The sequence below is a fragment of the Neomonachus schauinslandi genome, chromosome 1, assembly GCF_002201575.2.
Source record: "Neomonachus schauinslandi chromosome 1, ASM220157v2, whole genome shotgun sequence".
NCBI classification, from domain to species: domain Eukaryota; kingdom Metazoa; phylum Chordata; class Mammalia; order Carnivora; family Phocidae; genus Neomonachus; species Neomonachus schauinslandi.
In genome coordinates, this window is record NC_058403.1 from 204,398,323 (window position 1) to 204,423,469 (window position 25,147).

Below are 25,147 nucleotides of genomic sequence, written 5' to 3' on the forward strand. Positions count from 1 at the left end.
TTCTAATTCATTGATTTCTGCTCTAATTTTAATTATTTCGCTTCTAATGCGTGGCTTAGGCATCATTTGTTGCTTTTTCTCTAGTTCTTTAAGGTGTAGAGTTAGTTGGTGAATTCGGGGTTTTTCTATTTTTTTGAGTGAGGCTTGGATGGCTATGTATGTCCCCCCTTAGGACCGCCTTTGCAGTATCCCATAGGTTTTGGACTGATGTGTTTTCGTTCTCATTAATATCCATGAATTGTTTAAGTTCTTCTTTGATTTCCTGGTTGACCCAAACATTCTTGAGCAGAGTGGTCTTTAACTTCCAAGTGTTTGAATTTCTGCCAAACTTTTTCTTGTGATTGAGTTCCAGTTTTAAAGCATTGTGGTCTGAGAATATGCAGGGAATAATCTCAATCTTTTGATATTGGTTGAGACCTGATTTGTGACCCAATATGTGGTCTATTCTGGAGAAAGTTCCATGTGCGCTCGAGAAGAATGACATTTACAGGGACAATCTATAAAAACAACGTATTTACAGGCAACATGATGACAATTAATTCATATCTTTCAGTAATCACTCTCAACGTGAATGGCCTAAACGCTCCCATAAAACGGCACAGGGTTGCAGATTGGATAAAAAGACAGGACTTATCCATATGCTGCCTACAAGAGACTCATTTTGAACTTAAAGATACATCCAGACCAAAAGTGAAGGGGTGGAGATCCATCTTCCACGCCAACGGACCTCAAAAGAAAGCTGGGGTAGCAATTCCTATATCAGACAAATTAGATTTTAAACTAAAGTCTGTAATTAGCGACACAGAAGGACACTATATCATTCTTAAAGGGTTTATCCAACAAGAAGATCTAACAATTGCAAATATCTATGCCCCCAACATGGGAGCAGCCATCTACATAAGCCAACTGTTAACCAAAATAAAGAGTCATATTGATAACAATACGTTAATTGTAGGAGACCTCAATACTCCACTCTCAGCAATGGACAGATCATCTAAGCAGAAAATCAACAAGGAAACAAGAGCTTTGAATGATACATTGGACCAGATGGACCTCATAGATATTTACAGAACATTCCACCCAAAACAACAGAATACTCATTCTTCTCCAAACTAATTTTTTAATGATTTATTTATTTATTTGAGATAGAGAGAGAGCGGGGAGGGGAGGGGCAAAGGGAGAGGGAGAGAGAATCCCAAGCTCTGCACTGAGTGCAGAGCTTATATCAGAACTTCATTCCTTTTGATTGACAAATAGTATGCCTTCATGAGGTTATACACATTTGATTCATCCATTCATCGTTTCATGGACATTTAGGTTGTTTCTGCTTTGAGGCTATTATGAATAATACAGCAATTAACTTTCATGTACAAATTGTGCAGATATATGTTTTCATTTCTTTTGGGTAGATACCTAAGAGTAGAATTGCTGGGTCATATAGTAACTCTACGTTTAACATTTTGAGAAATTGCCAGACTGTTTTCCAAAGTGGTTGGACCATTTACATTACCACCAGCAATTGATAAGCATTCCAATTTCTCCATATCATTGCAAACACTTGTTATTTGGGGGATTTTTGATATTATAGCCATCTCGTAAGTATACAGTGGTATCTCATTCTGGTTTTAATTTTCGTTTACCTAATAACTAATGATGTTAATGATATTTTCATGTGCTTATAGCATTTTGTATATCTTCTCTGGAGAAATGTCTATTCAAATCTTTTGCCCATTTTTAAAAGTTTTTTTTATTTAAATTCAACTAGCCAACATATAGTACATCATTAGTTTCAGATGTAGAGTTCAATAATTCATCAGTTGCATATAACACCCAGAGCTCATCACATCATGTTCCCTCCTTAATGCCCATCACCCAATTACCCTATTCCCCCACCCAACTCGCCTCCAGCAACCTTCAGTTTGTTTCCTATAGTTAAGAGTCTCTCATGGTTTTTCTCCCTTTCTGATGACTTCCCATTCAGTTTTCCCTCCCTTCCCCTATGATCCTATGCACTGTTTCTTATATTCCACATATGAGTGAAACCATATGATAATTATCTTTTTCTGATTGACTTATTTTGCTTAGCAAAATACCCTCCAATTCCATCCACATCAATGTCAATGGTAAGTATTCATCCTTTCTGATGACTGAGTAATCTAAATACTCCACATCACTTGGCATCAGGGAAATACAAATCAAAACCACAATGAGATATCACTTCACACCAGTCACAATGGCTAAAATGAACAAGTCAGGAAACAACAAATGTTGGCAAGGATGTGGAGAAAGGGGAACCCTCTTACACTGTTGGTAGGAATGCAAGCTGGTACAACCACTCTGGAAAACAGTATGGAGGTTCCTCAAGAAGTTAAAAAACAGAGCTACCCTATGACTCAGCAATTGCACTACTAGGTATTTACCCCAAAGATACAAATGCAATGATCCCCAATGTTTATAGCAGCAATGTCCACAATAGCCAAACTGTGGAAAGAGCCCAGATGTCCATTGACAGAAGAATGGATAAAGCAGATGTGGGAGATAGATAGATAGATAGATAGATAGATAGATAGATAGATGATAGATAGATAGATATAGATATATGTATAGATATATATATATGAATGTTTTTTATTTAAACTCCACTTAGTTACCATACAGTGTAATATGAGTTTCAGGTATACAATACACTGATTCAACACTTCCATACATCACCCGGTGCTCATTACAACAAGTGCCCTCCTTAATTCCCATCACCTATTTCACCCATCCTCCCACCTCCCTTCTGGTAACCATCAGTTTGTTCTCTAGAGTTGAGTCTATTTCTTGGTTTTCCTCTCTTTTTTTTCCCCTATGATCATTGGTTTTATTTCTTAAATTCCACATATGAGTGAAATCCTATTGTATTTGTCTTTCTCTGACTGATTTATTTCACTTAGCATAATACTCTCTAGCTCCATCCATGTCATTGCAAATGTAAGATTTCATCCTTTTTGATGGCTGAGTAATATTCCATTGTATATATAAGTCACACCTTCTTTATCCATTCATCAGTTGATGGACATTTGGTCTCTTTCCATAATTTGACTATTGTTGATAATGCTGCTATAAACACCGGGGTGCATGTAGCCCTTTAAATTAGTATTTTGTATTCTTTGGGTTTTTAATTGGGTTATTTGTCCTATTATTGGGTTGTAAGAATTCTTTATATAGTCCAGATACCAGACCTTGTGAGACTTTGAGCTGCAAATACCTACATCAGCTTTAAGAGTAGTGTTGTATATATTCAAATTTAGAAAATCTTTGAACTAGAATTAGAATTGTCATAGCAACAGAAGCCTTGACTTGTCCATTAGCATTTTCTCCCTTTTCTTGAGATTATGCAAATTTAGTAGAAAATTTTCTAAATAAGTACAATCTTTGGAGACCCTTTGGTTTTCAGCTTTCAAAAATGCTCAAATAACAGTATTAAGCCAACCACATTACTCTCACATCAGTACTTAAAATTCCTGTGGTTTATCAGCATATCAAAAAATCTAATCCCAATACTGCAAGCAATAACCTGACTTCTCCTGTCTCTCCTGTCATTGCCACCACCATAGAACTGTCCCTGAAGGTGCAAGAGCAAGGAATCGGGGATGTCACCTTGGGCCAGAGCCATGCAAAGATGCATCTGAACTGGGATGTGGCACAGGAATTCAGTGACTTTGGTAATGACTAAAATGGAGAACGGAAGGCCACTGAGACCTTGCAATGGGACAAGACAGCCAGGATGGGCCATGCACAGAATTAAAGATTAAAGGAAAGTGTAGGGTGGGTGGGGCTACAGGGGAGAGTCCGTCTGAGGAGGAAGGGGCCCTTTTGGGCACCCCAAAGTATCAACATTGGTCTCTTCCTACAGGCCCTTCTGTGGTGGGCCTTGTCTCCACTCCAGGGATGGGCAGGTTGCTGGCTGAGGTCCCCCTGGTCCTGGAGCCTAAGAAGCAGGCAGTTCTGCATGATGCACACAAGGGCATGGTGCAAGGAGTCTCCTCTGTCCTGCTTTCAGATGTCAACTCTGCCTTTATGAGCAACAGGGACACCCAGAACCTCAGCTCCCCCATCACCTTCATCTTTTCCCACCATGTGAGTGCTGGTGAGATGGGGATGTGGAAGGAGCCTGGGTCCTGGGCAGCCTCACTGCTCAGCTCAGCCTTGGGGCTCTGGGGAGCTCCCCTGCCAGTGATTGCCTCCCCAGTATAGTCAGCCCTTCCTGAGTCAGCTCTGAGTCAGCCTCTCTGAGCACCAGAACCACCAACCAGTTCACTCCTATGCCCTGTTCCTACAGTCAGTGACCCCTGGGCCAAGGGAGGAGGTGTTCTGCGTCTTCTGGAAACATGGTCAGAATGGGTATGGTCACTGGTCCACCACAGGCTGCAGGATGGTGGCCACCAGAGGCACCAGCACCACTTGCCAGTGCACCCACCTCAGCAGCTTTGCCATCCTCATGGCCCACTACGATGTGCAGGTGAGAGCCCTAAGAGGGGCCATGGAGACAAGGATGCTAGGGACTGCAGGCACCAGAAAGGAACAGATGTGATGAGAGAGGTCAGAAGGGACCTGGGGAGAATGGCAGCATCGAGGGCCAAACCATCATCCTCTCCTGGCCAGGTGACAGGATTACTTCTTCAGGGGGAACAAAGAACTGAGATTCACCCAGGTGACAGCAAGTAAGGATCCACATGGAGATAAGAATGAGAACTCTTTTAGTTAAATGGCCAGGCCTCATAGGAATCCAGACAAATTCAAACAGCACCCCCAAAACAGTGTGCTTCCTCCTGCCACTTCGCTAAAGAATAAAATACGTTGTATAAGTTTTCCCAGTTAAATTTTTGAAGAGATGAAAACTATGGTTTAAAACTCAAAAGCAACAAAAGGAGTACCATTGAAAAGTCTCTTTCCCACCCATGGCCCCCAGTGATCAGGGTCCTTGGAAGAAATCTCAGTTTCTTTTTGGCCCTTTTATTTATTTTTTAAATGTTTAAAAGTTAGGTTGCTTTTATTTATTTTATTTTATGTTATTATGTTATGTTAGCCACCATATAATACATCATTAGTTTTTGCTGTAGTGATCCACGATTCATTGTTTTCGTATAACACCCAGTGCTCCATGCAGCACGTGCCCTCCTTAATACCCATCACCAGGCTAACCCATCCCCCCACCCCCTTCCTTCTAAAACCCTCAGTTTGTTTCTCAGAGTCCATAGTCTCTCATGGTTCATCTCTCCCTCTGCTTCCCCCCCTTCATTTTTCCCTTCCTTCTCCTAATGTCCTCCATGCTATTCCTTCTGTTCCACAAATAAGTGAAACCATATGATAATTGACTTTCTCTGCTTGATTTATTTCACATAACATATTCTCCTCCAGTCCCATCCATGTTTGAGTCCTTTTAGAGATATTTTATGTATAAACAAACTAATACATATAATATACAGTTTTATTTCCACTCAAGCCATGGCCTACCATATTCACTCTTATGTATTTTTTCCACTTAAAATACTTGTGAGATTCAATATTGATACATAGAGAACTTTATCATTCATTTTTACATCTGCATAACTTTCCATTCTGTGGATGTTCCATACTTTAACCAGTCTCAAATGATAAACATTTTCTTTGTAATATTTGGTTTCTACAATGTTGCAGTAATATTACTAGTTCATTTGTAGTTCTAATATATATATTATATCTATACGTATATGTGTGTCTGTATCTTTATCTCCACATTTCAACACATTTCTATAGCCATCCAATGGATTCTTTTAAATTTTAAAGTAGGGTAACTATGTTGTCATTCTTGGCTATTTCCCCACCATCCATGCAAGGTGTTTAAGTGTACAGATTTGACTTTTCTTTCATTTTTGAAAATGTCTTGAAATCTCTTTTTCAACATTTGTTCTCTTCATTGGTTGGGTTTTCTTCATTGAATACATATAGTGGCTCTCATTTGCCTGGTTCCCATATTTCTTTCTCCTCTGAAGTCCTTTTACTTCTCTCCTTATATTAATATTCTTTTATTATTATGTTCAGTTAGCCAACATATAGTATATTATTAGTTTTTGATGCAGTGTTCAATGATTCATTAGTTGCATATAACACCCAGGGCTCATCACAACACATGCCCTTCTTAATACCCATCAGCTTGTTACTCCATACCCCCATCCTCTTCCCTTCTGTAACCCTCAGTTTGTTTCCCAGATTTTTTTGACAAGCATCTTTCAACTAACATCTTCTTTCATGAAGATAGAAGTGTTTTCTTTTTTTAATTTAAATTCAAGTCAGTTAACATATAGTGCATTATTAGTTTAAGGGGTAGAGTGTAGTGACTCATCAGTTGCATATAACACCCAGTGCTCATTACATCACGTGCTGTCCTTAAAACCCATCACCCAGTTACCCCATCCCCCCACCCCCCACCCCTCCAGCAACCCTCAGTTTGTTTCCTAGAGTTAAGAGTCTCTCATGGTTTGCCTCCCTCTCTGTTTTCATCTTACTTTATTTTTCCTTCCTTTCCTCTGAGTTCTTCTGTTTTGTTTCTTAAACTCCACATATGAGTGAAATTATATGGTAGTCTTTCTCTGACTGACTTATTTCACTTAGCATAATACCCTCTACCTCCATCCACGTCATTGCAAATGGCAAGATTTCATTCTTTTTTGATGGCTGAGTAATAGTCCATTGTATATATTAACATAATTTTGCCCATTTTTTTATTCCTGTTCTCTATATCTCTTTTTTTTGGTTTTGTTTTTTGTTTGTTTGATTGTTTAATTTTATTTTATTATGTTTTGTTAGTCACCATACATTACATCATTAGTTTTTTGTGTAGTGTTCCATGATTCATTATTTGCATATAACACCCAGTGCTCCACACAATACATGCCCTCCTTAATACACATCACCGGGCTAACCCATCCCCGCATCTCCCTCCCCTCTAAAACCCTCAGTTTGTTTCTCAGAGTCCATAGTCTCTCATGATTCATTTCCCCCTCCTATTCCCCCCCTTCATTTTTCCCTTTCTACTACTTTTTCTTTTAACATATAATTTATTATTTGTTTCAGGGGTACAGGTCTGTGATTCATCATCTTACACAATTCACAGCACTCACCATAGCACATACCCTCCCCAATGTCCATCACTCAGCCACCCCATCCCTCCCACCCCCCACCACTCCAGCAACCCTCAGTTTGTTTCCTAAGATTGAGAGTCACTTCTGGTTTGTCACTCTCTCTGGTTTCATCTTGTGTCATTTTTTCCTCCCTTCCCCTATGGTCCTTTGTCTTATTTCTCAAATTCCTCATATCAGTGAGATCATATGATACTTGTCTTTCTCTGATTGACTTATTTCGCTTAGCATAATACTCTCCAGTTCCATCCATGTCATTGCAAATGGCAAGATTTCGGGTTTTTTGATACTGCATAATATTCCATTGTATCTGTGTGTGTGTGTATCACATCTTCTTTATCCATTCATCTGTTGATGGACATCTTGGCTGTTTCCATAGTTTGGCTATTGTGGACATTGCTGCTATAAACGTTGGGGTGCACGTACCCCTTCAGATCACTACATTTGTATCTTGGGGGTAAATACCTAGTAGTGCAAATGCTGGGTCAGTGGGTAGCCCTATTTTAAACTTTTCGAGGAACGTCCATACCGTTTTCCAGAGTGGCTACACCAGATTCCATTCCCACTAAGACTGTAGGAGGGTTCCCCTTTCTCCGCATCCCCGCCAACATCTGTCCTTTCCTGACTTGTTAATTTTAGCCATTCTGACTGGTGTGAGGTGGTATCTCATTGAGGTTTTGATTTGGATTTCCCTGATGCCAAGTGATGTTGAGCACTTTTTCATGTGTCTGTTGGCCATTTGGATGTCTTCTTTCCAGAAATGTTTGTTCATGTCTTCTGCCCATTTCTGGATTGGATCATTTGTTCTTTGGGTGTTGAGTTTGATAAGTTCTTTATAGATTTTGGATACTATCCCTTTATCTGACAAGTCATTTGAAAATATCTTCTCCCCGATGGACTCTGAAAAACAAACTGAGGGTTCTGGAAGGGAGGGGGGTGCGAGGATGGGTTAGCCTGGTGGTGGGTATTGAGGAGGGCACATTCTGCATGGAGCACTGGGTGTTATGCACAAACAATGAATCATGGAACACTTCATCTAAAACTAATGATGTAATGTATGGTGATTAACATAAGAATAAAAAAGAAAAAAAAGAAAATATCTTCTCCCATTCTGTCGGTTGTCTTTTGGTTTTGTTGACTGTTTCTTTTGCTATGCAAAAGCTTTTTATCTTGATGAAGTCCCAATAGTTCATTTATGCCCTTGCTTCCCTTGCCTTTGATGATGTTTCTAGGAAGAAGTTGCTGTGGCTGAGGTTGAAGAGGTGGCTGCCTGTGTTCTCCACTAGGTTTTGTTTTTTTTTTAGAGAGAAGCATTTTGTTTTTATTATGTTATTTTTTTTGTTATGTTATGTTAATCACCATACATTACATCATTAGTTTTTGATGTAGTGTTCCATGATTCATTGTCTGCGTATAACACCCAGTCCTCCATTCAGTACATGCCCTCTTTAATACCCATCACCAGGTTAAGCCATCCCCCCACTCCCCTCCCCTCTAGAACTCTCAGTTTGTTTCTCAGGATTCCTGTCTGACAATATCTTTCACCCATTTGGAGTCTATTTTTGTGTGTGGTGTAAGGAAATGGTCCAGTTTCATTCTTCTGCATGTGGCTATCCAATTTTCTCAACACAATTTGTTGAAGAGGCTGTCTTTTTTCCATTGGACATTCTTTCCTGCTTTGTTGAAGATTAGTTGCCCATAGAGTTGAGGGTCCATTTCTGGGCTCTCTATTCTGTTCCATTGATCTATGTGTCTGTTTTTGTGCCAGTACCATACCATCTTGATGATGACAGCTTTGTAATAGAGCTTGAAGTCCGGAATTGTGATGCCGCCAGCTTTGCTTTTCTTTTTCAACATTCCTCTGGCTATTTGGGTTCTTTTCTGGTTCCATACAAATTTTAGGATTATGTGTTCCATTTCTTTGAAAAAAGTGGTTGGTATTTTGGCAGGGATTGCATTAAATGTGTAGATTGCTCTAGGTAGCATTGATATTTTCACAATATTTGTTCTTCCAATCCAAGAGCATGGAACGTTTTTCCATTTCTTTGTGTCTTCCTCAGTTTCTTTAATGAGTATTTTATAGTTTTTTGAGTACAGATTCTTTGCCTCTTTGGTTAGATTTATTCCTAGGTATCTTATGGTTCTGGGTGAAATTGTAAATGGGATCGACTCCTTAATTTCTCTTTCTTCTGTCTTGTTGTTGGTGTATAGAAATGCCACTGATTTCTATGCATTGATTTTATATCCTGCCACTTTACTGAATTCCTGTATGAATTCTAGCAGCTTTGGGGTGGAGTTTTTTGGCTTTTCCACATAAAGTGTCATATCATCTGCAAAGAGTGAGAGTTTGACTTCTTCTTTGCCGATTTGGATGCCTTTTATTTCTTTTTGTTGTGTGATTGCTGTGGCTAGGACTTCTAGTACTATGTTGAATAGCAGTGATGATAATGGACATCCCTGCCATGTTCCTGAGCTTAGGGGAAAAGCTCTCAGTTTTTCCCCATTGAGAATGATATTCGCTGTAGGTTTTTCATAGATGGCTTTTATGATATTAAGGTATTACCCTCTATCCCTACATTCTGAAGAGTTTTAATCAAGAAACCATGCTTTACTTTGTCAAATGCTTTTTTTGCATCTATTGAGAGTATCATAAGGCTCTTGTTCTTTCTTTATTAATGTAGTGTATCACATTGATTGATTTGCGGATGTTGAACCAACCTTGAAGCCCAGGGATAAATCCCACTTGGTCATGGTGAATAATCCTTTTAATGTACTGTTGGATCCTATTGGCTAGTATTTTGATGAGAATTTTGCATCCATGTTCATCAGGGATATTAGTCTGTATTTCTCCTTTTTGATGGGGTCTTTGTCTGATTTTGGGATCAAGGTAATGGTGGCCTCATAAAATGAGTTTGGAAGTTTTCCTTCCATTTCTATTTTTTGGATCAGTTTCAGAAGAATAGGTATTAATTCTTCTTAAATGTTTAGTAGAATTCCCCTGGGAAGCCATCTGGCCTTGGGCTCTTGTTTACTGGGAGATTTTTTATTACTGCTTCAATTTCCTTACTGGTTATGGGTCTGTTCAGGTTCTCTATTTCTTCCTGGTTCAGTTTTGGTGGTTTATACGTCTCTAGGAATGCATCCCTTTCTTCCAGATTGTCTAATTTGCTGGCATATGTTGCTCACAACATGTTCTTATAATTGTTTGTATTTCTTTGGTGTTGGTTGTGATCTCTCCTCTTTCATTCATGATATTATTTATTTGGGTCATTTCTCTCTCTTTTTTTTTTTTTGATAAGTCTGGCCAGGGGTTTATCAGTCTTGTTAATTCTTTCAAAGAACCAGCTCCTAGTTTCATTGATCTGTTCTACTGTCTTTTGGTTTCTATTTCATTGATTTCTGCTCTGATCTTTATTATTTCTCTTCTCCTGCTGGGTTTAAGCTTTATTTGTTGTTCTTTCTCCAGCTCCTTTAGGTGTAGGGTTAGGTTGTGTATTTGAGACCTTTCTTGTTTCTTGAGAAAGGCTTGTATTGCTATATACTTTCCTCTTAGGACCGCCTTTGCTGCATCCCAAAGATTTTGAACAGTTGTGCTTTCATTTTCATTTGTTTCCATGAATTTTTTAAATCTTTCTTTAATTTCCTGGTTGACCCATTCTCCTGCTTCATTTGTAGGTGTTCAGAATGGTTTGATACCTATCTAGCTGAATTCCTGGGACCAAATGAAATTTAGGTGTCCTACTCCTCAGCCATCTTGCTCCTCCTCCTTGTTCTCTATATCTCTTAAACTATGCTTCAATAGGTCCATTTTTAATATGACCTCTTTAAATCTTGCCTTCATTTCTAGAGGGTTTTTTTCTTCTATTTATCTACTGGGCTTTTGTAACACACAACTTCTTAAGATTTCTCTTCTCTGATGCCTTATTTCTCTGCTTTCCAATTCTTACTTATAAAGGCAAGCGCTTCCTTTGTTCAGGGTAAATAATGTCACAACTTTCTTCTGCTCCAAGTTAACAATTATTTCATGAGTAATCCTTACTAACATTTTTTTTCTTTCTTCCTCCTTTATTTCTGGTGATATTTTGTATAATATTTTGTATAGATCTGTGTTTGTTCCTTTTGATCACTTATCTTTAAGGCAGATGGTGTTTCCTGGAGGAGTGATTTCCAAGATATGTACATAAAAACATGTTCAGGGCTATATTACAAGTTTTCATGGTTTTTATGTGAGTTTTAAAAATTTATCTAACCAAAATTAGAAGTCAGCAGTGGGGCTTTCACATACAAAACCAGTTTTTCTCCACAACTAGAGCCAAACTTCTTCCTGCAAATATGGGTCTTTTGTATAATTAAACATTTAGCTTCAGCTCCTCTGAATCTTTAAATAAACTAGTAGAAGGAGACTCCTGCCCACATCATTCCCACTCTTGTAATCATGAAACAGATTATTCAGGTTTCCTCCGATGTGCACTTCCAGTCAGTCTTCTCTGATATTAACATCTCTTCCAATTATTCTCTATTTTCACAGAAAGTGGAAATGATGTTTTTGGTTTTCATTACACTGTGACATTTGAAGCATTTCCAAGAACAGGTGTGTGTGTGTGTGTGTGTGTGTGTGTGTGTACGTGCAACCTTTGGGCCACCTTTTTCAATACCAAAATAATTAACTTTTTCTTGCAAACAAGGATTTCTTTAAAGCTTGATAAGTACTAGAATTTGGAATGAATCATTAGCAGTGGGGAGATATGGGAGGGGAGTAGGGGAAAAAGATAAGTGCATGTGCTTTTGTGGTCCATGTTATTTTTCCCAGCCCAAGAATATTATTATTTTTTAGCTGAGCTGGTACAAATACTCATGAAGGTGATCTCAGGTCATTGCAATGGGTAGGACTGAAGTATCACTTCCAGAAGAGCAACATGTAAAACTAAAAAACTTAGTTTCAGCATCAAAATACAACCCTAATAGTCAAAGGCTTGATATCTTGAAGGAGAATTATCCTGTCACACAGATACTGATGAGTTTATATGAGCTCTACTTCTCTTCTAGACATCAGACACTCAAGTAATTCATTTTTTAAAAAATTGATTTTATTGGGGTACAATATTATTGCAATAAAAATCAGATTATAAGTGTACACATCATAAGTTTTCCCAATTCTAAACACCCTGTACTACAACTCTCACTGAGCTATAGAACCCTTCCATCACCTCAGAAAGCCACTCAGTACACTCTCAGTGTTCCCATCCCTACCCACAGGAAACCACAGATCTAATTTTATCACTATAGTTTACTTTTGACTACCCCAGAGTCATTCAATAGAGTAGAATTATTCTCCTTTGTGTCTGGCTTCTTTTACTCAACATTCTATGAAATTCTACCATGTTACTGTGTGTAACAGTAGTTCATTCCTTTTTACTGCTATATAGCATCCTAATATATGATTATTCCACAAATTGTTTATCTGTCCTCCAATTAATGGGCATTTGCATCGCTTGCAGTTTCAGCTATTATGAATAAAGCTGATATAGAAGATTCTTTTTTTTATGTTATGTTAATCACCATACATTACATCATTAGTTTTTGATGTAGTGTTCCATGATTCATTGTTTGCATATGACACCCAGTGCTCCATTCAGTACATGCCCTCTTTAATACCCATCACCAGGCTAACCCATCTTAAAGATTGTTTTTGTGGACATTTGTTTACATTTCTCTTGGGTAAATAGCCAGAAATGGAATTGCTGAATCCTATGATAGGTGTATTTTAGCATTAGTGTATGTTTAACTTTATTTAAAAAACTCCCAAACTCCATTTCAAAACAGTTGTTACCCTTTATATTCTCAAATAGCGGTGTATGAGAGTTCCAGCTGCTCCATTTTGCTGGCATTTGGTACTATCAGGGTTTTTAAGTTTTGCTATTCTAGTCTGTGCTTTTAAAAATGTGACTGTGGAGCCCCTGAGTGGCTCAGTTGGTTAAGTGACTGCCTTCAGCTCAGGTCATGATCCTGGAGTCCCAGGATCGAGTCCCACATCGGGCTCCCTGCTCAGCAGGGAGTCTGCTTCTCCCTCTAACCCCCCCCTCATGCTTGCTCTCTCTCTCATTCTCTCTCTCTTAAATAAATAAATAAAATCTTTTTTAAAAAATGTGACTGTGATCTCCTCGTTGATGGGTACCAGGAGGAGGATCCCATGCTGGCTGTGATCACCTACCTGGGGCTGGACCTCTCTCTGCTATGCCTCCTCCTGGCAGCCCTCACCTTCCTGCTGTGCAAAACCATCCAGAACACCAGCACCTCGATCCACCTGCAGCTTTCAATCTGCCTCTTCCTGGCCCACCTGCTCTTCCTCATGGCCATTCACCGGACTGAGATCAAGGTACTAACACTGCCACAGAGGACCCCCTGCCCTGTCCTACGTGATGATCATTTCGTGGAGCACTGATAAAATAGCCTTGGGTCCTGGGGGAGGTTAGAGGGGTAAGTAGCCTATTTCACATTGACTAATGAACTAGAAGACAAACCCTCTCCTGACAATGTGACCATATACATGAGAGTTCTCTTCAATGGCAAAGTACAGGAAAGGTCCTGGGGCCACCCTCCTCCCTGACAGTCCCTCCTGGTGACACCTTTCTTCTCCCCCAGGTGCTGTGCGCCATCACTGCGGGTGTCCTACACTATCTCTACCTGGTATCCTTCACCTGGATGCTGCTGGAAGGTCTGCACCTCTTCCTCACTGCACGCAACCTGATGGTGGTCAACTACTCCAGCGTGAGCAGGGTCATGAAGAAGCTCATGTTTCCTGTGGGCTATGGAGTCCCAGCTATAATTGTGGCCATTTCTGCTGCATCCAGTCCTCTCCTTTATGGAACACCCACCCGGTAAATGCAAATTCTCACTGTCCTTATCTTCTCCAGTACAACCATGGCCATCATAGAACTAAGAGCAATTTAATTCCACCAGAACATGATAGGCAGAGAAAAGTCAGTGACCACTCCAAGGGCAACTACCTGGTGGAAGATTGCTTTCATTGAAGTGACTGTTTTTATTTAAGTTCTTAAGATTTAATTATTTTTAATTTATTAATTTTCATCTCATTTTTTACTTTTATTTAAATTCAATTAGCCAACTTATACTACATCATTAGTCTCATCCCATTTTTTTTCTTTTTCAATTTTTTATTTAAATTCCAGTTAGTTAACATACAACATTACTATTCGTTTCAGATGTAGAATTTAGTGATTCATCACTTATATATAGTACCCAGTGCTCATCACAACAAGTATACTCCTTAATCCCCAACACCCAAACTGTCCCCCTACCTACCTCCCTCATCAACCCTCAGTTTGTTCTCTATATTTAAGAGTCCGCTTTCTGATTTGCCCCTCTTTTTTCTTTTTCCCCCTCTGTTCATTTGTTTTGTTTCTTTTTTTTTATTATGTTATGTTAATCACCATACATTACATCATTAGTTTTTGATGTAGTGTTCCATGATTCATTGTTTGCATATAACACCCAGTGCTCCATTCAGTACGTGCCCTCTTTAATACCTATCACCAAGCTAACCCATCCCCCCACCACCTTCCCCTCAGAAACCTCAGTTTGTTTCTCAGAATCCATAGTCTCCCATGGTTCATCTCCCCCACCAATTTCCACCCCTTCATTTCTCCCTTCCTACTATCTTCATTTTTTTTTTTTAACATATAGTGTATTATTTGTTTCAGAGGTACAGGTCTGTGATTCAACAGTCTTACACAATTCACAGCGCTCACCATAGCACATACCCTCCCCAATGTCTATCACCCAGCCACCCCATCCCTCCCACCCCCCACCACTCCAGCAACCCTCAGTTTGTTTCCTGAGATTAAGAATTCCACATATCAGTGAGATCATATGATACATATCTTTCTCTGATTGACTTATTTCGCTCAGCATAATACCCTCCAGTTCCATCCATGTCATTGCAAATGGCAAGATTTCATTCCTTTTGATGGCTGCATAATATTCCATTGAATATATATACCACATCTTCTTTATCCATTCATCTGTTGATGGACATCTTGGCTCTTTCCATAGTTTGGCTATTGTGGACATTTGCTTTGTTTCTTAAATTCCACACATGAGTGAAATAATATGCTATTTGTCTTTCTCTGATAAGATTTGATTATTTAATATTAATTATGAAGTATGTTAATAATTATATAGTATAAATTATGTTTTATATTAATAATGATATATAAAATAATAATTATAAATTAATATATAGTGAACATAGATGAGGTGACTATGTTTTATCTTTTAGATTTAATTATTTCATTTTTTGTGGGGTAGAGAAGCTTATATTCTTTTTATTAGTTTCAGGGGCAGAATTTAGTGATTCTTCAGTTGCATACAACACCCAGTGGTCATTACACCAAGTGCCCTCCTTAAGGCACATCACACAATTACCCCCATCCTCCTCTTCTCCTGCAACCTTCAGTTTGTTTCCTATAGTTAAGAGTCTCTTATGGTTCGTCTTCCTCTCTGATTTCACTTTATTTCTCTTTCCCTTCCCCTATATTCATCTGTTTTGTTTCTTAAATTCCACATATGAGTGAAATCATATGTTATTTGTCTTTCTCTGACTGACTTATTTCACTTAGCATAATACCCTCTAGTTACATCCATGTTGTTGCATATGACAAGATTTCATTCTTTTTGATGGCTGAGTAATATTCTATTGTATATATATACCACCTCTTCTTTATCCATTCATCCTTTGATGGATATTTGGGCTCTTTCCATTGTTTGGCTATTGTGGACATTGCTGCTATAAACATTGGGGTACACGTGCCCCTTTGAATCATTATATTTGTATACTTTGGATAAATACTTAGAAGTACAATTGCTGAGTCATAGGGTAGCTCTCTTTTTAACTTTTTGAGGAACTTCCATACTGTTTTCCAGGGTGGCTGCACCAGTTTCCATTCCCACCAACAGTGTAAAAGGGTTCCCCTTTCTCCGCATCCTCACCAACATCTATTGTTTCCTGAATTGTTAATTTTAGCCATTCTGACCAGTGTAAGGTAGTATCGCATTGTGGTTTTGATTTGTATTTCCCTGATGCCAAGTGATGTGGAGCATTTTCATTATGTGTCTGTTGGCCATTTGAATGTCTTCTTTGGAGAAATGCCTGTTCATTTCTTCTACCCATTTCTTGACTGGAATATTTGTTTTTTGGGTGTTGAGTTTGATAAATTCTTTATAGATTTTGGATACTAGCCCTTTATATGATAAGACATTTGAAAATGTTGTCTCCCATTCCATAGGTTGCCTTTCATTCTTGTTGACTGTTTCCTTTGCTGTGCAATAGCTTTTTATCTTGATGAAGTCCCAATAGTTCATTTTTGCTTTTGTTTCCCTTGACTTTGGAGATGTGTTTAACAAGAAGTTGCTATGGCTGAGGTCAAAAAAATTGCTGCTTGTGTTCTCCTCTATATTTTGATGGATTCTTGTTTCATGTTTAGGTCTATCATCCATTTAGAGTTTATTTTTGTGTATGGTGTAAGAAACTGGTCCAGGTTCATTCTTCCACATGTGGCTGTCCAATTTTCCCAACACCATTTGTTGAAGAGACTGTCTCTTTTCCATTGGATATTCTTTCCCACTTTGTTGAATATTAGGTGACCATGGAGTTAAGGGTCCATTTCTGGGTTCTCTATTCTTCAATTATTTTAAATAGTCAGTGCATATTATATAAATGACTATGTATTAGTATAATATTAATTGCATCTCATATATTAGTAAATGTCTATTAATAAAATATTCATTGTATTAATTGAGGGTGTTCTTTTAAAATCTAGAAAACAAAAGTGACATAAAGGGAGGCATTGATTTGTGTAAACTCCTTCTCTATCTTAATTTTAAAAGAAATGAAGGGTCATTTGGATGATGAAATAACTGTAACCACAGCTAAGATTTAAAAATCACTTCTGATATACAATCACTGTTCTAAATATTTTTCACATGTCAGCTCAAATCATCGCCCCAACAACCTGTGCAGTAGAAACTAGTAATAAACCATATTACAGATGAGTAACTGAGGCACAAGGAGATTAACTAACATGGCCAAGATCACACAGCTGGTTGGTGGCAGAGCTGGGGTCACTTCCAGTCTGGTGCTCACATTATGCGCTTATCCTGATGACATGAGTGCTCAGCTGCATCAGGGAGCCCTGGCCAGCTGGCCTCCCTAGGGAGTTGAGCATAAAGGTCAATGAACTTTTTCCATAAAGGGCCAGATAATCAATAAATTCCAGCTTTGTGGGTCCTATAGTCTCTGCGGCAACTACTCAGTCCTGTCCTCAGAGCACAAACAGAACCACAGACAATTCAGGAGGGAATGAGTGTGTGTTCCTATAAAACCTACTTATAAGAGCAGGCAGCAGCCGCCTGCTTTGCCAATGCCTACCTTCAAAGCTTCCCTTTGATGCTTCCCCCTGGATCCATCTGACCCTCTCCCCAGTCCTCACACCTCCCACCTCACTCACAGCTCCCCTCCCTAGGGATAAAGTCCAGCTCTGTCATTGCTCTCAGTGTGGCCTTGAGTTGCCTGACTTGTGAGTGTGTGAGTACCTGTGTCCTCATGAGGAGTAAGTTATGTAATGCACATGAGCCTTACTGCTGGGGCAGGCTCGCTGTTTTGTTTCATTTGGGGTTTTTTTGTACTCACTTCTTGGATGGTCCAAAATTTTCACCTTGTCTACACATACTCATCCTTCACATCTCAGCTTTAAAACAATTCAGTTCTTATGATTTGCCTCCCTCTCAATTTTCAACTTATTTTATTTTTCCTTCCCTTCCCCTATGTTCATCTGTTAACAGTGTTGTTTCAAAGTATAGGGCATTTTCTTTATGCTTCCACACACATATTTGAAAATGCTTCTATCTTCATGAAAGAAGATGTTAGTTGAGAGATGCATTCTACACAGTTGTTTCATTAAGTATACGGCACTTTCCTTATGCCTCCACACGTACATTATGGAAAGAGCCCAGATGTCCATCAACAGATGAACAGATAAAAAAGGAGGTGGCACTTATATTTACAATGGAATATTAGCCACCAAAAAGAATGAATTCTTGCCATTGGTAATGACGTGGATGGAACTACAAGGTATTATGCTCATGAAATAAGTCAGTAAGAGAAAGACAAATATCATATGACTTCACATATATGTGGAATTTAAGAAACAAAATGGATGTAGTGAAAAGAAGGGCCATATGCACCCCAATGTTCATAGCAACAATGTCCACAATAGCCAAACTGTGGAAAGAGCCGAGATGCCCTTCAACAGATGAATGGATAAAGAAGATGTGGTCCATATATACAATGAAATATTACTCAGCCATCAGAAAGGATGAATACCCAACTTTTACATCAACATGGATGGGACTGGAGGAGATTATGCTAAGTGAAATAAGTCAAGCAGAGAAAGTCAATTATCATATGGTTTCACTTATTTGTGGAACATAAGGAATAGCATGGAGGACGTTAGGAGAAGGAAGGGAAAAATGAAGGGGGGAGATTTGGAGGGAGAGATGAACCATGAGAGACTATGGACTCTGAGAAACAAACTGAGGCTTTTAGAGGGGAGGGGAATGGGGAGATAGGTTAGCCTGGTGATGGGTATTAAGGATGGCACGTACTGCATGGAGCCCTGGGTGTTATACGAAACAATGAATCGTGGATCACTACATCAAAAACTAATGATGTATTGTATGGTGACTAACATGACATAATAAAATAAAATTTAAAAAAAAGAAGATGTGGTCCATATATACAATGGAATATTACTCAGCCATCAGAAAGGATGAGTACCCAACTTTTACATCAACATGGATGGGACTGGAGGATATTATGCCAAGTGAAATAAGTCAAGCAGAGAAAATCAATTATCATATGGTTTCACTTATTTCTGGAACATAAGGAATAGCATGGAGGACATTAGAAGAAGGAAGGGAAAAATAAAGGGGGGGGATTCGGAGGAAGAGATGAACCATGAGAGACTATGGACTCTGAGAAACAAAATGAGGGTTTGGGGGGGGGGATGGGTTAGCCCAGTGATGGGTATTAAGGAGGGCACGTACTGCATGGAGCACTGGGTGTTATACAAAAACCATGAATCGTGGATCACCATGTCAAAAACTAATGATGTATTGTATGGTGACTAACATAACATAATAAAATTAAATTAAAAAAAAAAACAATTCAGTTCTTTCAGGGAAGCCCTTTCCAACTATTGGGATCTCCTATACCCTGGACTAGATTATGGATCCAGCTACATATCCTCATAGCTCCTCATACTTGATAATAAAATTCATCATCTTGATTTTGTCTATTGTCTAATTGTTGATCCTCCAACTTCATCTGTGTCTCCCTGAGGACTGAGACCACTCTACCGTAATCCCAACTGGGTCTTCAGGGCCAAGCACAGATCCTGACACAGAGGATATACTTGATATTTGTCAAAAAATATATATATATATATATATATAATTTATTTCACTGATTGATTCTTTTTTTTCCTTTAAAAAAATTTATATTTATTTCTGCCAGCATTTCTGGAAGCCAAAACTTAAAAGAGCTCTTTGAAAGGAATTTATGTTTCTTAAAAACAACTTTATTACAGAATGCTTCACATGGAATAAGCTGAACATACTGAATGTATAAAACCTAATGGGTTTGGGAATAAGTATACACCCATGTAACCGTGACCACTATCAAGAGCATATACAAAGTTTCAGTAATATAAGATAAATAGGATCAAGATATCAAGTATAAACCATTGCGACAATAGATGACAGTGTTGTATGCTGAAAATTTGTTATGAGGATAGATCTTATGTTCAATGTTCTTACACAATGACAGCAACAGTAAAACAATAATAATAATGAAGGAGGAAGGAAGAAACATTGGGAAGGGAGGGGTATGTTTATTTATCAGTCCTTTGTCCATGAAAGCCAATATTTTCTTGAATCTCTTCCCATCTCTCTCTAAGATGCTGGCTCCACACAGACAAAGGATTCATATGGACCTTCTTTGGCCCCGTCTGCACCATTTTCTCCGTGAGTAATGGATGACATCAGAGCAACCCGCCTGCCCAGCTGAGGGTTATTCAAAGATCAGGTGTATCAGGAGGGTGACAGGCAGGGTGAGCAGTCATTCCCGTTGGCCCAGGACTGATGAGGGGCTCCCAGGAGGTGGGAATTCCCATTGTAAAACCAGGACTAAGGTGTTTCCTGAGATGTGGTACTTTCAGTGCTAACATTTGTAATTCCCATGCAAACTGAATTGAAGTGGCCACCGAAGTTACAGGGCAAACATGGGCCTGAGTTACTGGGTGTTTGGTTTGCTTTTCTAGGACTGTTACAAAACACAAAAGCTTCTTCCCTGCCAGATTAGGAGCTGGATGAGCTAGGACGAAGGTTTGCCAGATGTGGAGTGTAGTTAATATACCTGTGGGTTTTCTGCAGATTAATTTGGCTTTCTTTCTGATGACCTTCTGGATTGTGAAAACCAAGCTCTCCTCCAACAACAGAGATGTGTCCACACTCCAGAACACAAGGTGAGGATGGGTCACAGGTGCACACCACCCCCTACACAGAACATTATCCTCACGCGTCCAAGGCTCTGGTGTCCTTTCACAGTGCTCCTGGGGGGCCTGGAAGAGAGAGGTGCAGCCACCCTCCTTGGCAGCCAGCTCAGATTCTGTGGTTTGCTGCTGACACCCATGCCAAAAAACATCCCACCCATGCACAACCATAACAACAAACCGCTTCAGCTGCAGAGAGAATGGACTTTGTTCTGATAAGCAGGGATTGCTACCATGGCCCTATGAAAAAGGTCCTGAGAACATTCACATACTTATAACACACTCAGGAAATCACACAACAGTTTCCGGAACCAGCATACCCCATCATGCCCATGCCTTCATGCATGCTCTGCCCTCTGCCTTCCCCTTCCCTTGCACCTGGTGAACTCAGCTTCAACATCCACATATCACATCATCTAACAGTTTGGGGATGTCCCCTGCTTTCCTCAACTTTGCACAGAATCAATGGGTTCTATTCTGGGCAAAGCACGTCCTGGTTCAGTTCATGGAGAGGGTGAGGAAAGGAACAGCCCTGGATGGAAAGAAGTACTTCACTTCACACACACACAAAAATCATTTGTTCTTGTCTTTCCACTAGACTTTAAGGTCTGTAAAAACAGAAGTCTTGTTTTTGTTGTTTTGAATGCCCTAGCCCCAGGTGCACAGAACATTCTCAGTAATGTCAGTTGAACAAAATTGAGGATCTTCATGAAACATCATGATCTGTTTGAAACTCACATTCTCAGGTGTCACCATTATCCTCAGTCCTAGTCAAAATCCCATCCTGGACCCAAATAATGTTTCTCTTTAGGGAACCATTGACAATAAAGATCAAAGTTGATCACAACTCAGTCAGAAGCATCGTGGAGTGGACTTGAAACCAGCCCTGGTTGTGTTGCTCTGGGTGCATCATGACCTCCTTTCTCCTCCTACCCAGGATGCTGACATTTAAAGCCACAGCTCAGCTGCTCATCTTGGGCTGCACATGGTGCCTGGGCATCCTGCAGGTGGGTCCAGCTGCCCATGTCATGGCTTACCTCTTCACCATCATCAACAGCCTGCAGGGCGTCTTCATCTTCCTGGTGTACTGCCTCCTCAGCCAGCAGGTACCACTGCCCGACTCCCCACCCCCCCCGGTCCTCCTACCATCCCTACTGCCTTTGGTGAGCTGACCCACGCATGCTTTGCCTCTGCAGGTCCGGGAACAATACAAGAAATGGTTCAAAGAGGTCAGGAAAACCAAAGCCGAGTCAGAGAAGTACATGCTCTCAAGTGGGACCATGTTTGATGCCTCCAAACACAGTTGGTAATATTATGCAGTGCTCCCAGAGCACTTCACTAACCAATCCTCTTGAGAAGCTCATGCCTATCTCACTGGACAACCTGGGATATATTGGATGGTTCACACCAAGTTTACCCCTGGACTCACTTGAAGGCACTTCCCTGTCTTGAAATGAGGTCTTCCTATACTTACACTCACCGAGGTTCTATGCTCACATTGACCCTTGCATGACTGTCCTCTTTCCCCACAATTGTAGAGCACCCCCTTTGTGTGACATGTTGCATATGGTTTCTAATTGTACTTGGGGAGAAGATACAAAAGATAGATACTTATAAGCAGAGAGGGAAACTTGGTCAGCTAAATAATTAGGAATTAATGATCTGGAGCAATGATGCACAAACTGCACAGTCACCGCCCATCCTTTATCCCAAGTCATTCTGGAAAGAAAGTGAGACTCACAGGGCTTATGTCAATTATGCAAGGTCTTCAGCCTCCTCTACTTTCCCCCAACTTCAGTGACCCCCCACCCTCCCTGCCAAGTCATCTGCACATCTCTCCCCCACTTGCTTGTCCTCCTTCTGAGACTGTTCCTTCCCAAATACTCTACTCATCAAAATCTCATCCTTCGAACTTTTTCCTCTTTCCAGCAGATCTTCTTACTGAATTCTTCATATAGAAAACATGAGTCAGCAGGAAGAAACAAGGTTAATTTTGCACTCTCAAAAACACCACCCATTTGGCATCCTGTTCATTGTCTCCTCATTCCATCTTGTCACCACAGATAGACAAAATATACTTCCTACCTTTTACACTAATTCTTCCACCTGCACACCTCCTGACTTCTCAGTAACTTCACATTACTGATCATACATTTTCTCTCTAATATATTTGGTCTCATGTCCTCAATAGCATCCTTTCCACCTGCTTTGCAACATGTTAAATCTCTCTCTGACACTGAAGTATTGTTATATATTTGATTCCTCCTTCTTCTTCCTCCAGATATTCGAACCTGGATTTTGCCTCCATCATTCTACCAAAAGAGCTCTCTCTTAGGCCTCCAATGTTCTCCACTTATAAATATCTTTTGGTCCTCTTAGCTTTCTTGACAGCACTTGGTACTCTTGGCAGTACTGGATGCTGTGTTTGCCTCCTCCATTTTGAAATACTCCTCTTGTGTGTCTGGCTTCTATGTCTCAACAGTCCCTGGAAAACTTGCTATCTTTCTACCTGAGCTTTCTTCATCTCCTTTATATTTCAACTATGAACCACTTCTATTCTCATAGTTTGGTACAAGATTTTATGATGTATGTAGATTAATGTTTAGAAAAGTTAATAAGTACATTTCAAAGTGTACATCTTGCCTGTGTCTTGGAGGAGGCAGCCATGTGATGTAGGGGAGATTTTTCCTATTTTGCTGTATATATACATTGTTAACATTATTTAAAAAGAGAATATTCACATATTTGTGATCTGAAAAATAAAAAGAAAATTCTAAGTTGCTACAAAGCACAAAGAAAGAAATTCACATGATATGGATAACTATCTACTTTTCACTTTAAACTGTTCACATCTACCATCCTGGAGGGTATGTGCTATGGTGAGTGCTGTGATTTGTGTAAGACTGTTGAATCACAGACCTGTACCTCTGAAACAAATAATATATTATATGTTAAAAAAAAGAATACAAATTTTAGGATTGTTTGTTCCAGCACTTTGAAAAACGTCATTGGAATTTTGATCGGGATGGCATTGAAGGTATAGATTGCTCTGGGTAGCATAGACATTTTAACAATGTTTATTCTTCCGATCCATGAGCATGGAATATTTTTCCATCTTTTTGTGTCTTCTTCAATTTCTTTCATGAGTGTTTTGTAGTTCCTAGAGTATAGATCCTTTACCTCTTTGGTTAGGTTTATTCTGAGGTATCTTATGGGTTTTGGTGCTATTGTAAATGGAATCATTTCTCTAATTTCTCTTTCTACAGTTGCATTGTTAGTGTATAAGAAAGCAACTGATTTCTGTGCAAGTTGGTACAGCCACTTTGGAAAACAGTGTGGAGGTTCCTCAAAAATTTAAAAATAGAGCTACCCTATGACCCAGCAATTGCACTACTGGGTATTTACCCCAAAGACACAGATGTAGTGAAAAGAAGGGCCATATGCACCCCAATGTTCATAGCAGCAATGTCCGCAATAGCCAAACTGTGGAAAGAGCCAAGATGCCCTTCAACAGATGAATGGATAAAGAAGATGTGGTCCATATATACAATGGAATATTACTCAGCCATCAGAAAGGATGAATACCCAACTTTTGCATCAACATGGATGGGACTGGAAGAGATTATGCTGAGTGAAATAAGTCAAGCAGAGAAAGTCAATTATCATACGGTTTCACTTATTTGTGGAACATAAGGAATAGCATGGAGGACATTAGGAGAAGGAAGGGAAAAATCGGGGGGGTGGGAATTGGAGGGAGAGATGAACCATGAGAGACTATGGACTCTGAGAAACAGGTTTGTAGAGGGGAGGGGGGAGGGGGGATTGGTTAGCCCAGTGATGGGTATTAAGGAGGGAACGTACTGCATGGAGCACTGGGTGTTATATGAAAACAATGAATCATGGATCACCACATCAAAAACCAATGATGTATTATTGTATGGTGACTAACATAACATAATAAAATTTTTAAAAAATAATTAAAAAAAATAAATGCAAAAAGAAAAGAAGAAGATAATAGGAGGGGAAGAATGAAGGGGGGGAATCAGAGGGGGGAGACGAACCATGAGAGACAATGGACTCTGAGAAACAAACTGAGGGTTCTAGAGGGGAGGGGGGTGGGGGGTGGGTTAGCCTGGTGATGGGTATTAAAGAGGGCACGTTCTGCATGGAGCACTGGGTGTTATACACAAACAATGAATCAAGGAACACTACATCAAAAACTAATGATGTAATGTATGGTGATTAACATAATAAAAAGAAAGTGTTCACATCTAGAAGGACTTTCTCCAGATTATGGGAGCAATGCACAAATTTTGTTGGTGTGTTTATATTTTCCATACCAGTTATTCTCCCAGC

At 39.5% G+C, this 25,147-nt stretch overlaps 1 protein-coding gene across 1 annotated transcript in view; it reads left to right on the forward strand.

Moving 5' to 3' along the window:
* The window catches only part of ADGRE2 (adhesion G protein-coupled receptor E2), a 40,539-nt gene that overhangs the window by 12,787 nt on the left and 2,605 nt on the right, over positions 1-25,147 (forward strand). Inside the window, exons 7-15 of the mRNA XM_044912997.1 lie at positions 3,600-3,707; positions 3,899-4,122; positions 4,325-4,504; positions 13,342-13,539; positions 13,806-14,041; positions 20,198-20,264; positions 20,673-20,764; positions 21,729-21,897; positions 21,988-22,097. Of these exons, the coding sequence (XP_044768932.1) occupies positions 3,600-3,707; positions 3,899-4,122; positions 4,325-4,504; positions 13,342-13,539; positions 13,806-14,041; positions 20,198-20,264; positions 20,673-20,764; positions 21,729-21,897; positions 21,988-22,097 (1,384 nt within the window). The remainder of the gene's footprint in view (positions 1-3,599; positions 3,708-3,898; positions 4,123-4,324; positions 4,505-13,341; positions 13,540-13,805; positions 14,042-20,197; positions 20,265-20,672; positions 20,765-21,728; positions 21,898-21,987; positions 22,098-25,147) is intronic.